Source organism: Colletotrichum jinshuiense, chromosome 8, assembly GCF_051148585.1.
Source record: "Colletotrichum jinshuiense chromosome 8, complete sequence".
Taxonomy (NCBI): Eukaryota; Fungi; Ascomycota; class Sordariomycetes; order Glomerellales; family Glomerellaceae; genus Colletotrichum; species Colletotrichum jinshuiense.
The window spans coordinates 1,727,611-1,743,331 of NC_139315.1; the positions used below are offsets into that span (position 1 = coordinate 1,727,611).

At 53.9% G+C, this 15,721-nt stretch overlaps 7 protein-coding genes across 7 annotated transcripts; 4 read left to right on the plus strand and 3 right to left on the minus strand.

The window, feature by feature from the left end:
• Positions 1–195: 195 nt before the first annotated feature.
• EsH8_VIII_000476 (major facilitator superfamily domain-containing protein) lies at positions 196–2,122 on the plus strand (the record flags this gene model as incomplete). The annotated part of the gene is made up of 4 exons (XM_083269518.1): positions 196–384; positions 448–521; positions 586–1,961; positions 2,013–2,122. The coding sequence occupies 4 exons, from the start codon at positions 196–198 to the stop codon at positions 2,120–2,122; spliced, it is 1,749 nt and encodes a 582-aa protein (XP_083129286.1).
• Positions 2,123–2,784: 662 nt separating this feature from the next.
• On the plus strand, positions 2,785–3,540 carry EsH8_VIII_000477 (uncharacterized protein; the record flags this gene model as incomplete). The annotated part of the gene is made up of 1 exon (XM_083269519.1): positions 2,785–3,540. The coding sequence occupies one exon, from the start codon at positions 2,785–2,787 to the stop codon at positions 3,538–3,540; it is 756 nt and encodes a 251-aa protein (XP_083129287.1).
• Positions 3,541–6,077: 2,537 nt separating this feature from the next.
• EsH8_VIII_000478 (uncharacterized protein) lies at positions 6,078–6,366 on the plus strand (the record flags this gene model as incomplete). The annotated part of the gene is made up of 2 exons (XM_083269520.1): positions 6,078–6,271; positions 6,324–6,366. The coding sequence occupies 2 exons, from the start codon at positions 6,078–6,080 to the stop codon at positions 6,364–6,366; spliced, it is 237 nt and encodes a 78-aa protein (XP_083129288.1).
• Positions 6,367–6,579: 213 nt separating this feature from the next.
• EsH8_VIII_000479 (uncharacterized protein) lies at positions 6,580–9,540 on the minus strand (the record flags this gene model as incomplete). Its single annotated transcript, XM_083269521.1, has 2 exons — positions 6,580–7,021; positions 7,070–9,540. 2 exons carry the CDS (start codon positions 9,538–9,540, stop codon positions 6,580–6,582), a joined length of 2,913 nt encoding a protein of 970 aa, XP_083129289.1.
• A 553-nt stretch (positions 9,541–10,093) lies between these two features.
• On the minus strand, positions 10,094–10,906 carry EsH8_VIII_000480 (bis(5'-adenosyl)-triphosphatase; the record flags this gene model as incomplete). The annotated part of the gene is made up of 2 exons (XM_083269522.1): positions 10,094–10,645; positions 10,853–10,906. 2 exons carry the CDS (start codon positions 10,904–10,906, stop codon positions 10,094–10,096), a joined length of 606 nt encoding a protein of 201 aa, XP_083129290.1.
• Positions 10,907–11,397: 491 nt separating this feature from the next.
• EsH8_VIII_000481 (ferrochelatase HEM15) lies at positions 11,398–12,818 on the minus strand (the record flags this gene model as incomplete). The annotated part of the gene is made up of 3 exons (XM_083269523.1): positions 11,398–11,879; positions 11,934–12,516; positions 12,567–12,818. The coding sequence occupies 3 exons, from the start codon at positions 12,816–12,818 to the stop codon at positions 11,398–11,400; spliced, it is 1,317 nt and encodes a 438-aa protein (XP_083129291.1).
• Positions 12,819–13,346: 528 nt separating this feature from the next.
• On the plus strand, positions 13,347–15,398 carry EsH8_VIII_000482 (uncharacterized protein; the record flags this gene model as incomplete). The annotated part of the gene is made up of 3 exons (XM_083269524.1): positions 13,347–13,415; positions 13,465–14,082; positions 14,130–15,398. 3 exons carry the CDS (start codon positions 13,347–13,349, stop codon positions 15,396–15,398), a joined length of 1,956 nt encoding a protein of 651 aa, XP_083129292.1.
• Positions 15,399–15,721: the final 323 nt, after the last annotated feature.

Consider the following 15,721-nt stretch of genomic DNA (forward strand, 5'->3'; position numbering starts at 1 on the left):
GACGATCCAGCTTACAAAAAGACGATCCCACCACTTACTCGAAACGGCGCGTTCCCCTCCTGACTGCCCGGAAGCTCCAAAGAGCCACCCGAGACCGTTTGCGACAAGCACGCCGTCTTCAGCACCCGGCATTGGGTATCCAGGTCGTTGTGAAAGTAATATCGCGAAGAAAAAGAAAAAGAAAAACGCCCAAGAATGTCGGCACCGAAAGACGACATTGTCGTCACCCGAGTAGACCGGGACGTCCACGGCAAGCCCATAAATGGGGCAACGGAAACGACGTCGCTGCTGAGCGCAGGCGCTCGCGACGACGACAGCTCCTGCGAAGACACATGGCCGGGTTATGCGGATTTTGAAGGCTTGCCGTGGTGGAGGACACCATCTGTAGGGCCTCTCCGGCTTGGGGCCGTTCCTGTGATGTTTCCGTGCTGACTCTGTGCGCGCCAGGTCTTCTGGCTTCTCGTCCCTTATGCTCTCTTCACGCTGGCCTTTGGAGGCTCTCTCGTGCCCAAACTGAACTTGTATGTCAACGTCGTGATGCCGGCGACGGGCTCGTAGCTGTGGTGGCTAACATGTGCGACGCAGAATCGTCGACCTGGTCTGTCAGAGGCATTTCGCCGATCAGACAGTCCTGGATCCGGCCTTCGTGTACACCCCCGTAATTCTCGGTGCAGAGAACCCTCAATGCCTCATCAAGGAGGTCAAGAAGCGCGTGTCCATGTTTACCTTGGCCATCAACCTCATCACCGGCATTCTCTCTGCAATCACGGCCCCAAAGCTGGGCCACCTGTCGGACCGCTACGGCCGTCGTAAAATGCTGGCGCTAGCGTCCTGCGGTGGCGTTGTGGCCGAGTTGATTGTCATCATTTGCGCCAACTTCCCCTGGACCTTTCACTACAACTGGCTGCTTCTCGGCGCCGTTGCCGATGGGCTGACCGGCTCCTTCACAGCCGGCAGCGTCCTCATCAACTCGTACACGAGCGATTGCACCCCTCCGTCTCAACGCGGCGTGCGCATCGGATATCTGCATGCCTGCCTCTTCACCGGTCTGGCTCTCGGCCCGCTCGTGACCGGATACTTTGTCTCCTGGACCGGCAACCTCCTCTCAGTATTCTACCTCACCTTGGGATGTCACGTTTTCTTCATCCTCTTCGTTGGCTTCGTCGTCCCCGAGTCCCTCAGCGCCAAGCGCCAGCAGCTCGCCCGTGAGAAGCATAGCCAGGAGCAGGTGTCCTCGTCGGAAGGAACGTTGTCGAAGATCAAGGCCGCAAACCCGTTGGCCCCGCTCAAGGTTCTCTGGCCCACGGGACAGGGCGCGTCGTCCAGGCTGCGGCTGAATCTCATTGCCCTGTCATTCACCGATATGATTCTTATGGGAGCGGCCATGAGCGCTGGCACCGTCATCCTCCTGTACTCGGAGTCTCCCGAGACATGGGGCTGGGGCAATTTGGAGAGCTCGCGCTTCATCTCGGCCATCTCTATGGTCCGTGTGCTGGCGCTGCTCGTGGTCCTCCCGCTCATCAATTACGTCTTCCGCGTGAGGCCCGCCGCCTACCGGCGTAGGGTTTCGGGCGTGTCCATTGTCGAGGCCAACAACGGCGCCGACACTGTTGACTGCTGGATTCTCCGCTTCTCCCTGCTGTCGGACGTCACTGGCGCGTTGGGTTACATATTTGCGAGAAACGAATCCGTTTTCGTGCTGTCCGGCATGGTCACGGCCTTTGGCGGACTCGGCAGCGCCACGATCCAGGCTGCCATCACGAAGCACGTGCCCCCGGACCAAGTCGGACAGCTGCTGGGCGCCATCGGTGTTCTGCACGCCCTTTCGAGGGTTTTGGGCCCCATTGCCTTTAACACGCTGTACTACGCGACCGTTGGCGTGTTTGACCAGGCCATTTTCGTGCTCCTCTCGGCCCTGTTCATGTTGGCCTTGGTGGCCAGCTTCATGGTGCGGCCCAATGGTGAGTTGTGAAGTGTCCCGTCGTACCGATTCATGCTGACTTTTTTCGCAGTGTACCTCGAAGAGACTTACCAGCCTGTGCCTGCGTCGTCGCAGTCGCCCGCCAGTTCGAGCACTGAGGCGCTGGTGTTGGCGGAAGAGGAGCTGATACCCCACAACTGAGGGCAGTAGCTGGCCAGACGTACATTCTATAAAGTTTTGTGATTTTAAGAAAGCGATATAAGGATATGATACCTAGAACATAGATGTAAGCGCCGCTGCGCTGAAGGATTGGTGGCTCTTTTTTCACTTTTTCTCTTTTGTTTATGCCTGCGAGCAGCGGCGACAAATAGCCGTGTCGGACAGAGGAGACCATATCGGCAGATACCACCAATGCAAATCTCCTTGATCAAGACCCCCTCTGCGAGGCTTCACAAGGTCTCTGATATATGGAACCCCCGAACTGAATCTTAGTCTCCTTGCTCTACAGATGCCTCGGCGGCAACTTGAATCCGCAATCGACCCTTCAGATTCAAACTGGTGGCCCGCCTCCATTAATATTGTCTCTTTGTCTGTGACGGCGCATCGCTGCAGCCTGCGTCCATCCTATCGCATTACCGTACGACAGCAAAGCCATCCCTTGCAGTGTCGAAGGTTTCTTGATAAAGGCCGGTCGGCTCTTCGATTCCGGATCCCTCTGCCTTCCTCTTCTGTTCGTCTCCTAAGCTGAATAGGGACAGTCGTCGAGGACGCCTGCTGGCTAACCACCCGGTTCAGGGCTAGAGAATGGCAAGTATTCCGAGCTTCGGCGGAGGCGGCGACCCAGAATTGACTTTTGGTTCCAGATGTTCCCATACCTCTGTCTCCTGCTCCTTCGGGCAGCCTCGTTGGCCCTCAGCAACCCCCTGCTCGAGAGACGGGGCGACGACGGCGACAGGGTTGATCACTATGCCGAAAAGAGGCCGGGTATCCTCGAAGCCAACGAGTTCGGTTTTGATCCCGCGAGGGTCAACGTCGAAAAGAGGACTCGGGAATACGAGCCGCACAATGCGACCCTGAACGACGGCCAGGACCGCTGGAAGAGGCCGGGTATCGTCAAGACCGACGTCGACATCGAGTCCGCGAAGAAGGCCCTCGAGGAGGCATCTAAGAAGATCGCGTCCCTCGACAAAAGCGCCGCCATCCCCAACGCACTCGACCTCCCCGCCTTCCGGGTGACGTCCGGGGCGCAGAAGCGGCAGTACGACAACTGGTCGTGCCGCCGCTTCGGGAAGAGCAGCCACGCGGAGCTCCGGCTCATGCACGAGGTGTTCAACCACCTGTACGGCGCCTCCGGGCTCGAGGGGACGTGGAACCAGTGCTACGTTGCCAAGTGCAAGGGCTTCTTCTTCGCGTGGTGCCAGATGTCGGTGGACAGCTTCTGTGAGAGTGCCGAGGCAAGGCAAATGGTCGTCGACCGCGACCCCGGGAGGGGGACTTCATGTCTTGCGGCGGTAAACCGAGAGGGGTTCAGCGAGTACCATAGATACTTTTGGGGCCACGAGAGCGCCACAAAGCCTCCTGATTACGGCGGCCGTCAGGACGTGAGAGAGTGCCTCTAGTCATTGCCTTCAAGGATGGATTGCTACTTTCTGAAGAATACGCGTTTATGCTGTCGACGGCATCATTTGGGAAGCCCCAACGGATGCCTTTTTACCAAGTTGCAATTATGAAGTGAGCAAAGAAAAGAATAAAGCTTCGCCCCAATGACCCATGCGGCCTTTGACTTTTTGCTGGTGTGGTAGCCATCGGTCCAGAGAGTATGGTTCATAAGCTGGCCGACGTCAATGTTCGGGCCAAGGTGGGGGATACCCAGAAGACTGCGGTACCAGAACCAGCGAAATCAGTAAAGCAACCACCACACTGGCACTGCAGTAATGAGATACTTTGTTGCAGTCAAACAGCTTTGATTTATTTGCGTTCTGCTGTTTTCTTTGAATCTTAATTACCTTCTCAAAGAACAAAAGTTGATGCACCAACCCCAACACTTCAAATAATCGTCTTTTCAACTCTCCCCATGTCTCCTGCATGAATTTGAGTCTTCTTTTGGTTGCTGATGCTTGGTGCATCTCAGCATCTGATTTGTTACAATAACTCTTGCCAAACCCCGACATGGCACACAACAAGGCACAAACTCTACCAGCAACACTCACCACCATGACCAACCATCCGTCAAAACAACACAAATGATTACACAAACCGATAAAAGGCAAAAAGAATGTTCCGGCGCCGGGAATCGAACCCGGATCTCTCCGGACCTTTCAATTGAATGAAAGCGGAGTATGCTAACCGCTACACCACGTCGGATGGTTGCTGTTGTTGAAGGTGGCTGACTTGTTGGGGTCTATGATGGGTGAGACATGGGTGCAGGGTTTGCGCTTGGTTTTTGTGTGGCTGGCTCCACAAGGGTACGCCTCATGCCCCGGTATGCGGGGTCTCCACTCCACCTTGCTTAGACTGTGGGCCAAGACACTCAAGAGACTGAACGACGCCGTTGCATTGAGACGCCTTATAATGATATTGTTTAGCTGGCCAATTTATGGAAGGAACATAGAAAAATAGTAATGCCAGCGATTGTATTTTCTGAGAAGAGAGGGGTGGTTGACCCTGTGAAGAGCACTTAATACCGCGACAGGCTGCATTCAACGACTTTGGCCTCCTAGGTCAATATAGTCTGCTTGATATTAACAGCAGATATAAACCAAGGAGGTTCCAGTAAGCCGCCGGATGACATGCAATTTACAAACATTGCAGCAAAGCAGAATATTATGCTTAGACACTTGAAAGTCGTGAACTACAATTCGACCAGCAAATTTTGTGTTGCAGATGGCACCAGGACTGACAAGGTGATGGGCTGGAGCGGTGGGAAGCAGGCCAGGCCAACCTATTGGCCAACCTAGCTGGCTGTAACACCGGTCGATACGGCAATGAGTCGTATACCCAACAATATAGGAATGGGGTAGCCGCATCACTAAAATAGGCTGATGCTTAGAGGCAACACGTACGCAAAGTCAATTGCAGCAAAACTATGAAATATACTCGTCCATTCTGGATGCTGCGTCTTTTACTTGAGCACTCTAAAGCTCTCGGCAGTGTTGTTGCCGAGGGTCGATAAGAAAGAAGTCGACTGCCAACATGTTAGATGTAATCGACAAATGCTTTAACGAATCCTACTCGAGTGTGTCAGCAGGCTGCAGTTCGGACTCGGATTCTTGCGGCGTAACCACCGCCGTCGGAGGGTATAGAATAATCAAAGTCCACTGCGAAGGATCCGCCGCATACCGAGTGTGCCGGGAACCCCATAAGCTTAACTGGGGTCATCTAGGCTGAGCTAGAAACTCTATTATTTGGCGAGTAATGTTATAAAGTTAAAAAAGATGGTACTAGATATTAGTTTGCTGATCATTATTTCAAATCAATGTCTACAGTGTTGGGTGGCAGATTGAAACTCCGGTGGCTCTTCGCAATATTGAATTGTATTTGTCCCGTACCGATAGCCGACGAGCGTTACTACGATATTTGCTGGACATGACAAGACTCCCAAGACAAGAATACTGCAAGTTGCGAGGCTTCTACCGTGCTAGTACATAACCTGCCAATCATAGATATGCATAAATTGTATTGTATGTGATTCAGCCCAGCTACTAGTCATGGCAGTTGGCAATGGTTCGTAGTGTATTCATGGCAACCCCAGTTCATCCCACTGCTCCGTATTTGCACTAGGATACCCGCCTCGGAGTCCCCTACCGAGCATTGAGTCAAGTTCTGGGAGTTCGTAATGAGACCCCTTGGCGTGCCGGATTCCTATCCTGCGTATAGTGCTTCGGGTGGAGATGGAGGCAGCGTCTATGTGTTGCAGAGGTCGAAGGCTTCACGACGGAACTCAGGCTTGCCCCAGGCAATCCGCAAAGCTGTCTGTAACACGCCGAAGATAAGAATAAAGGCCATTATGAAAAGACTATAAGAGCCTGCAACTCTCCCCTTCTCCCCATCTGGTATTGTCCCGCTTCTCTACTGACCAGCCTGAACTGCTCTCACAACCATCACAATCCCATCTACCCACTTTACCACTACTCTCTCCACGCACCCAGCTTTCAACATGCACTTCCCGACTGTCCTCGCCCTCCTGGCCTCTGTCGTCGCCGTACAAAGCGCCATCGTCGCCCAGCCTGAGGTCCGCGCCGTCGCGTCCCTCCTCAAGCGTCAGGGCCTCACGCCCGCGCAGTGTGCCTCCAGCAACCTCGCCCACTGCAAGAACGGGGTCGAGCTCTGCCCTGGTGTCTGCATCTGCTCGTGAGTTTCACCCTTGAGATATTTCTTAGTACAAGACTAACCTGCGTGACAGCGGCGGCAACCTGCCCAACGGAGGCTGCTGCGCTTGCCCCTGAGCTGGACCGCACGAGAATGCGTCATCGGGAGCTGAAGTGTTGCTAAAGGCAGGGGACTTTTGTCATATGATCTGGTTTCCGAAGGAATTTTGGCGTTTACGTTCGAGGTAGTCGACGATGCATCATACCAAACTTTGACAACAAAACACAATTATGAGATTCTTCGTGATATTATTGAGTATTCATTGGTCATCCGACCGATTTTAAAACGCCCTACAGGCCCTTCATAAACTCCTGCAGCGTAATCGGTTTCCTGACAGCATTATTCAGCCCTTCATGGAACGTAACCCAAACCTTGTTCTCGTCCTTGCCCTCGCTTTCATGCTGCTTATTCCGCTTGCCGTTTCCGTTGGGGTCCACCTCTCCTAGCGGCCTTGTCGGGATAATGCGCCCGAAAAAGTCCCTCTTCACACTCGCCTCGAGAATCTTCGCCTGCGTTTTCAAGATGTTCTCCTTGTCCTCGTGCACGGGAATCTCTTCGAGTCCCATTGGGTTGCCCGCTTTGAACCGCGCCTGGCGGGCCGCGCTCTCGCGGAGAGCGATGGTCCTTTGCAGTTCCTGGTCAAGTACTTGACGCACGGCATACCGGGTGGGGGCTTGGCTAGAGAGCACCAGGCTGCCTGCTGTCTCATAGACCGCGAGGGCGTCGAGATCACTGTCTGATGTTAGTACATGCCGTGAATAAGATCAAGGGAAAACTTACGGCTCCATACGGTAAACCCACTGCGGCCCCCTACTCACAAGCGAATCGGTCTCGATCTTTCCCTTCTGCATGACGATGCCGACCTCTGCCATGATCGCTGCTGCTCGCTTGACCATGGTCTTCTCTGTCTCTTTCCGCACACTGGCCGTGGTGATACCGCTGCCGCCAATAACGACAGGTTTCACGTCTGGCGACACCATGCGAACTAGATACGGCATGAACTCTGTAGAAATCTCCTCCACACTGCGAAACGACCGTCCTAGTGTGGGGTTAAGTTGGGCCTGAATAGCCTGGAGCATGGCCTTGTTCTGCTTCTGCGCTTCGTGAGCAGCAAAGTCAGCCCGAGGACCAGAAAATGGCACAGGCGGCTCGCTTTCTTCCTCCGCCTGAGCGCCCCATTTCTTATCGTAGCCCGCCTTGGCCTGAAAACGACGATTCGAAGCGAACAAGTCATGGCAAGCCAAGATCGGCTGGCTTAAGTAGGGCGCCAACTCCCACTCTTGACTCCCGAAGGTGCGCGAAGAGCACGTGTCCAGGAAGTTCATCCAGTCGTACGCCGCATTGGGCTTCGACAGGAAAGAGTCGTCGTTGAACTCTCGATTCGGATACTCCAAGAAGATATCGGTCATAACCCGCTCCACCTCTCCGCTGGTATCGATCATATGCCGTAGACGTTCCATGGCGTTCTTCTTGTGGTACTCCGTGAATCCGAGCTGAGACTGGGGTTGTTCGTGTTTGTGCTTAAAATTCTGCGAAGTGTCCAGAGCTTGCTTAGGGAAACCGCCCCCTTCTTGGAAGATACGCGCGACAATATCTTTCGCACTCCCTCGTCCGAGTCCTCTCGCTCCTCCGGCACCGTTGGTGAGATCGTGCAGGACGTGTTTTTCGAGCCATTGCCTGGTCAATCGGTCGTTGAAGCCGGCAGCAGCCTTGAAACGACCTGCGACCCATTCGCCAACGACCATGACACCTCGGAGGTCGCCTTCGGCTCCGCTTTCTGCGCCTCGCTTCGCATCGATGCCACTCGTCATCCCCCAAGCCGCCTCGCAGATTTTGCGTGCGGCATCCTTCTCGCAGGGGACACCTTCCTTGTCAAACACAGTCTTTAGCCGCGTGACAACGGCATCAATACCCGGCTTTCCAACGTGTATGATCTCCGCCATGCCTGACTGTCGCAGAGGTCTTAGTGCGGGGTGGTAGACATCGTTGCAGATAAGAATAAGCGGCCGCATCAAGCGGAAGTCGTCCCCCTTTCTCTTCTTTCGATTTGAGTCGTTCGAGCCACCAGGGCTGTTCTTTTGATCGAGCAGCACAAGATCAATCAGGGCCTTGACGAAGCCACCTTCTCCTGAAGCACCGGCTCCGCCAACAACACCATCGACCTCATCGACAATGACGCAAGCTGGCTTGGCAACCTTTTGCTGGAGTTCTCCGTCTTTCAACTTCTTGTTTTCGACAGTCTTGACGCTTTCGGTTCCCAGAGACGTCCTTATTCGGTTCTTGACGACGTCTCGGCTTCGGTCGTCGCTGGCGTTGATCTCCATAACCTCGTAACCTGCTTGTTTGGCACATACATGCGCCAGTGTTGTCTTTCCGAGGCCCGGTGGCCCAGTCAACATCAGAATCTTTTTGTGTGGCTTTTCCTCCTCCTGGGCCTGTTTTGCGCCTGGTCTCCGCACAATTGGGACTTTCTTCGCAACACCGGGGAAGACAATCGGGTCCCAGCGCTTCAGCCAGCGGAGGACCATACGGTTGGTTCCATCGTCACCGCAAAGGTCCAAAAAGTTCTTGGCCCTGTACTTCTCGGTCCACAGTAATGTCTTTTGTGGTTTCCCGGTTACAGGCGGCTCGACTGACCGAACGGGCACATCACTCTCCGTTCTCTGTGGCTTGCTAGGTTCGGAGGACTCTTTTTTTGCTGCGTCAATGAGCTCGTTGATGTCTATTCCATAGTATGCGCGCTTCGCCCTTCCGTCCTTCGTCTTAGATCGCGCTGCAACGATGCTCTCATACGATGCGCTCGCAGTTGGCTTTCGCTGCTTGATGGTGGTAGATGTGCCGGCGCAGGTTGTGAGCTTAAACGTTCGAGAGGACTTGAAGATTGCCGGAGTCGAACTGAGGAGAGTCGAGGCAATGCTGGGAGGCCTTTCGAAAGGGGCGCTTTGTGTGGGGTGGGTGTCGGTACGGTCGTTTCTCGTCTCGGGAGTTGGTGCTATCGGCTCCAAAACCGCTTCCTCTGTGATGGTTGCGACGGGTGCTGGACGCTGTACCCGTGCGCCAAAGTCGACAATTTGTTTTTTCAATGGGGGCTGCTGCGGTTCGTCGTCGTCGTCCGAATCATCGTCGAGTAGAAATCCGCTGTTGACCTTCGGTTTGGGTCGTGTAGGGTCTGCCGCTGCAGGCCTCGCGCGTTTCCCCGCGGGCGGTGACGAGCTGGCGGGAAATGTGATGGGTGATGAAGCACTCGGCATCTTGACTGACAAGCAGAGCAGAATTGAAGAATTAAAACTCGTCGTGCTTGCCAAAAGTTCAGTCACTCTACTCGGTGTTGCGGTAGTGTGTCGCTATGGTGACAATTAATCTTGAGCGGGAAGACGCGCGACCCGACGCGACCATACGCGTTAATGATTCGGTGGGGTCCCGCCGCTACAGTGCCAATTGAGCAACCCCTGACTCAAACTGTGTTCATGACGTGGGGGTCTACCGCAACTTGTATGAGATGATTGCTGAGCTTGTCAAGATCGGTGTGGTCAGCGAATATTAGATGAGCTCTTTTAAATACGGAAAGACGAAGAAATGGCGTACTATCTAATAGATTCTCTCATACCATGCTGCTAGTATGTGATTACCAGCAACGGACATTGTATGCGCTGGGGCACCGTATGGGTTATGAGCCATGAAGCTGGCAATGCACGCTTGAGAATACGGATGAATCTAGCATCCAAAATACCGACTTATTGTAGAGAGATCGCCTACCCAAAACACCCTTATTCGCGATGATACATACAGATTTGCAGGTTTCTTCTAGGCCTCACTCACAGCACCCATCTCTTCCAACAGAGCCCGATACGCATTCGCCTCCTCTACCATCTCATCCATACTCCTTGCTTTCCTCATCGCATCCTCGATCCTCGCAAACTTCCCTCCAGCCTGGGGCCTCTCCCCCAGCGCCGCATCCCAAAGCGCGCCGCCAACGTTCCCTTCCTCGGCAGCCATCTGCTCGTAAACCTCGTCCCTTGGCCCGGACCCGTCCTTGCCCGTCTCGCCGGGGATGCGGGGGATGATGTGCACGTGGACATGTGACACCGTTTGCCCTGCGTCCGCACCGTCCTGCACTGCGATGTTGAACGAACCTGCCTCCGGCGCTGCCGGTGCGGCTGACTCTGGCGAGGAGGGAAAGTAGCGGCGTGCCAGCATCTTTTGGACCAGCTGCGTCGTGGTAAAGAGATCCGTTACTTCGGCTGGCGGGAGGTCTGTCAGGCGCTTGTGCGGTTTCAAAGGGCAGATGAGAACATGGCCTGGAAGGAGGGGCTTGAGGTTGACCAAGGCGAAGGAGTGGGCTGTCTTGAAGAAGACCTGTCTCGTGTTAGTCCAAGTCTCGTCTGAGGCTGGGCTGCGTTTGGTGAGGCTTTTTGGCATCGGGTGAAAAATAACCCCAAGAGCATCATCTCCATGGCTCCGGGGAACCACATATAAAGATGCGACGCCAAACAGGTGGCTTGAAGTCGTTTCGGCCTTACTCAAGCCTTGACCGTATTGGAATGGGAATGAGTTGCAACTGACCTGACCCGTGACCTCGAATGGCCCGAAATGAATCTTGTCCTGAGAGCTCATCATTCGATGGAAATCAACAGTGCGAGCTCGTGATATTCTGCTGTTCAATGTCCGTGTGCTCAACATAATCTGCAGGCGGTTGGATTCCCAGATCGCAAGTGTGCCGTGGACTTAAATCAAGAGTGTTGATCGCAGTGATCCTGGCGATTGGGTGGAGTTGGCTCGGAAATTGTTAGTACAATCAGGAAAATACAGTGGCGTCATCAACAGGAGCAGAACCCCCCGAACATCTTGATTTTCAGTGTCTTCACTCATTGATGATTGACAAGCATGCAGTCTGAAAATGTTACGAATTGTTTACCAATGCAAGCTTCACAGATGGCTACAAAGAAGAGATTTACGTGACGATCGCAGGCTTAAGAGTTGTACCGCTGTTTTATTGCCGCCACCTTTTGATATTGTCCTGTTTTTTGACCCTGATAGATCCCAACTCCTGTATTAATACATAGGTAGTTACACACCGTCGCCACAGAAAGCGACCAATAATGATTTGACTAATGCGCCAGTACTCTTGCAGGCGACGAGGAAAGCTTCGTTTGTTGTTCCGCAAAGAACTTCTTCGACTCTAGGCACCGCTCGCTCTTGCACCCAGGGCATCGGAGCTCCATCTGTGGCGAGCATGCAATACCGCTGTCGAGGTGGGCCTTGGCAATGTTTGCAAGGGCATTGATGAAGACCGGGCTTCCGTTCAAACTCTCAACTCGCTTTACGGTATCGGGGTGTCCGGAGTCTCCAATGACCTCGAGGTCCAGCTCATACAGAGTCTCAATGTGATCAGAGGTAAATGCAATCGGGATGAGCACCAGATCCTTCTGGCCCTTCTTGATGTAGTTCTCGACCGAGTCGGATGTTTGCGGGCCTAACCAGGCAGAGGGGCCGACTTGGGATTGCCAGCAGAGGCGGTAAGGGTTGGAAAACTTGAGACGCTGCATAACGGCATAGACGGTCGCGGCAACCTCGGCGGGGTAAGGGTCGCCTAAGAATGTTAGCTCGGAGTCCTTCGTACGTATTGTTGGCAGAGGAAGCTCACCTCTGTTGACCACAGACATGGGTAAGCTGTGGGCAGAGAACAGAAGGACAACGTCCTTGCGTCGCTCCTCGGGGTATTCCAATAGCTTCGCCTCAATGTTCTGCGCAAATGCCTCAACAAGACCAGGGTGGACCGGCCACCGGTCAATAACACTCCATGAAATGGTGCCGTCGCCTGGGGTCGCATCCGCCGCCGCCTTGCCCTCCAGCCTTTGTCGCCACTTCCACAACTCGTTTATGCTACTTCCGGTGGTTGAGCACGAATACTGGGGGTATTGTGTGAATGCAACTGCTCTTCCGCCCTTTCCGTTTCCAAACCCGTCTGCCAGCAGCTTGTTGTACATCTCCTCGGTCAAGGGATCCGCATAGCGGAAAGCGACATATGGCTTGTGTGGCGCCGTCTCGGGCGAGATCTCATCGAGTATCTTGCACATCTCTGCGTTCTGGTGCTCCGACCATTTGCGAATGGGAGAACCGCCGCCAATTTCTGCGTACTGCTTCTGGATCTTGGGGGTTCGTCGCTTGGAGATGAAGGGGCCGAGGTAATTCTGGTAGCGTCCCAGAGGAATCAGATCGCCGTCCGCCTGCGCATTGTCAGCATACTGTCATAGCAGAGCACGGAGGGGCAGCGTACAAAGAGCCGGCTCAAAAAGTCTCCCACTTCGTCCGTTGTCGACGGACCACCCATATTTAGGAAAACCATGGCCGTCGGGCCCTTGGATCCAACGGAGTTTTGCGTGACGGGTGGGACGGTTGCCATTGACCTCAATTGAGGTGTGGCCTGCTTTGGCAGCGCCAGAATGAGGGGCGAGGAGGCATTGCGCGCCGAGGCCGTCGCCTTGGACAAGCTCCTGGAGAGCTGTCCTGTTGAATACTTGAACGCCATTGTTTGTCAATAGCGAAGAAATTCAAAGTGTACCAGTTCGCAAGAAGGGAGCAGGTGGCAGAAGGGAATTGGTGAGGATGGAATCGTTCTGAAAAATCGCAACTGTGGCAATCACGAACCCTGGTGATGCGTGGCCGATGCCGAACGATACTATGTGGGTTCTCGGCCTCGATGACGAAGGAAATCCCCGATCTAGGTAGATGGTATCCGTAGTGCACCGAACACCGAGCAGGACCCCTGAATGGCCGAGAAACTATGACAGTACTTTAGAAATCCACAGTTTTGCCCTAAAACAGCTGCTGCCTAGGTACCCATCTAACATCGGCTGTCCCTATCCAATCAGCAGCTGCGTAATCCAGAAATGCAGTCACGTGGATGCGCGTTGGGAGCTTCGCGCAACGGAGCTCCCCCCTGTCGCGTTGGCTGCCTAGAGACGGCAAGCCGCGAGGTGATATGCCCATCGCCCACCACAGTCAATTCTGTCTCAACCAACTTCTAATCAATTCCAGCTAGCAACCGGGAATCAATATGGCTGACCGCGGAGACTTCAAAAGAGAGGAGGAGGAGGAAGATGCGGAGGAGGAACTCGATGAGAATGTGAGTGCTGACGCCCCAAGACGTCTGACTTATAACTCATCCATCTCAGGACTACAAGTCGCAAAAAGACGCCATTCTGCTTGCAATTGATGTGAGCTCCTCTATGCTGCAGCATCCTTCGTCCTCAAGCTCCAAAAAGGCCGATAAGGACAGCGCCGTCGAGGCCGCCTTAAAATGTGCCTACCATCTCATGCAGCAGCGCATCATTTCCAACCCCAAGGACATGATGGGCATTCTTTTCTTCGGCACAGAAAAGTCAAAGTTTCAAGAGGAATCCGGTCGGTCCGGCCTAGGGTATCCACACTGCTACCTCTTCACCGATCTCGACATTCCTGCGGCAGAGGATGTAAAGGCGCTGAAGACGCTAGTCGGACAGGATGGAGACGAGGGCGAGGACGAAGATGAGGTCCTAGTGCCAGGGAAGGAGTCGGTACAGATGTCAAATGTCTTTTTCTGTGCAAACCAGATATTCACGACGAAAGCGGCAAACTTTGGCAGCAGACGGCTGTTTATCATTACAGACAATGACGATCCTCATGCAGCAGACAAGGCCGCCAAATCGGCCGCTGCTGTGCGAGCAAAGGATCTATATGACCTCGGTGTCATAATAGAACTATTCCCAATTACGAGAAACGACAAGAAGTTTGATCTCGGCAAGTTCTACGATGTAAGTGCCCTCAGTCAGCTATGAAGGACTGAGACTGACTAGTGTAGGACATCATCTATCGGGACCCAGCTGCGGAGGCCAACATCTCCGAGGTTCGGAGTTCAAAGTCAGGAGACGGCATCACCCTTCTTAACTCCCTAATCTCAAACGTCAACTCCAAAGAAACGCCCAAACGCGCCCTGTTCTCCAACCTCCCATTCGAGATTGCCCCTGGACTAAGAATATCAGTCAAGGGATACAACATCCTCCATCGCCAGGTACCTGCCAGAACATCCTACATCTGGCTGGATGGCGAGAAGCCACAGCTCGCTGCCGGCGAGACGACGCGCATTGCCGAGGATAGCGCCCGGACAGTTGAAAAGACCGAGTTCAAGAAGGCCTACAAATTCGGTGGCGAGTACGTGCACTTCACTCCCGAAGAACAGAAGTCCCTCAAGGATTTCGGTTCACCCATAATTCGCATCATCGGCTTCAAGCCGCGCGCCATGCTTCCTTTTTGGGCCAGCGTCAAGAAGTCCACTTTCATCTTCCCTTCCGAGGAGGATTACATCGGCTCAACCCGAGTCTTCAGCGCCCTATGGCAAAAGCTGCTCAAGGATAAGAAGATTGGCATCGCATGGGCAGTCACTCGCGTCAATGCCAACCCCATCCTCGTCGCTATCATCCCCTCTCACGAGAGTTCGGAAGAAGACTCGGGAACCCCATACCTACCGGCGGGTCTCTGGCTTTACCCGCTCCCCTTCGCCGACGACCTCCGTGAGGGCCCGGAACCCCCCAGCAACCTTGTTGTCAGCTCTAATGAGCTTATTGACCGCATGCGCATCATCGTACAGCAACTACAGCTGCCAAAGGCCATGTTCAACCCGAAGAAATATCCCAACCCCTCGCTTCAGTGGCACTACAAGATCCTCCAGGTCCTCGCCCTCGAGGAGGAGTACCCCGAAAAGGCAGAGGACCTTACGGAACCAAAGTACAAAGCCATCAGCAAGCGAGCAGGCGGATATCTGGACGAGTGGGCCGAGACCTTGCAGGCCGAGACGAAAATCTCATTGGCAAAGGCGGCTATCAAACGCGATGCGGACGACGACGATGACGAGAGACCGGCCAAGAAGGCAAAGGCGGCGCCGAAGAGCGCGAAGGTTTCTGGATCTGGCATGACCACCGCGCAGCTCAAGGCGGCAGTTGATGGTGGTGGGATCAGTAAGATGCTGGTGGCGGACCTAAAGGATATTCTCGCTGCCAGGGGACAGGGCACGGCCGGGAAGAAGGCTGATTTGGTTGAGAGGATTGAGCAATGGGTTGAAGACAACGCTTGATATTGATATGGAATGATTGACTTTGCAACGGATTGTACTATACCACTTAATGTCGGGTATCTAGCCGGCTAATGAAGGAAAAGCCGGCATTGGGGCGACTGAATTTTCACACACACACACACACACGGAATCTTACTCCTTTTATTGACTGATCCGCCATTCTTTCGGGCATCTCACCGTTACACTATTCAACGTACCCACTGTGTAATGTCATACTCGAGCCACCAACATAGGCATGAGCACAGAAGATATCGATCGAGGGACAAAATAACCCCTGTTCAAGATGGGCCAAATGAATACCATTCCTATTAAGCAAGCCCTTG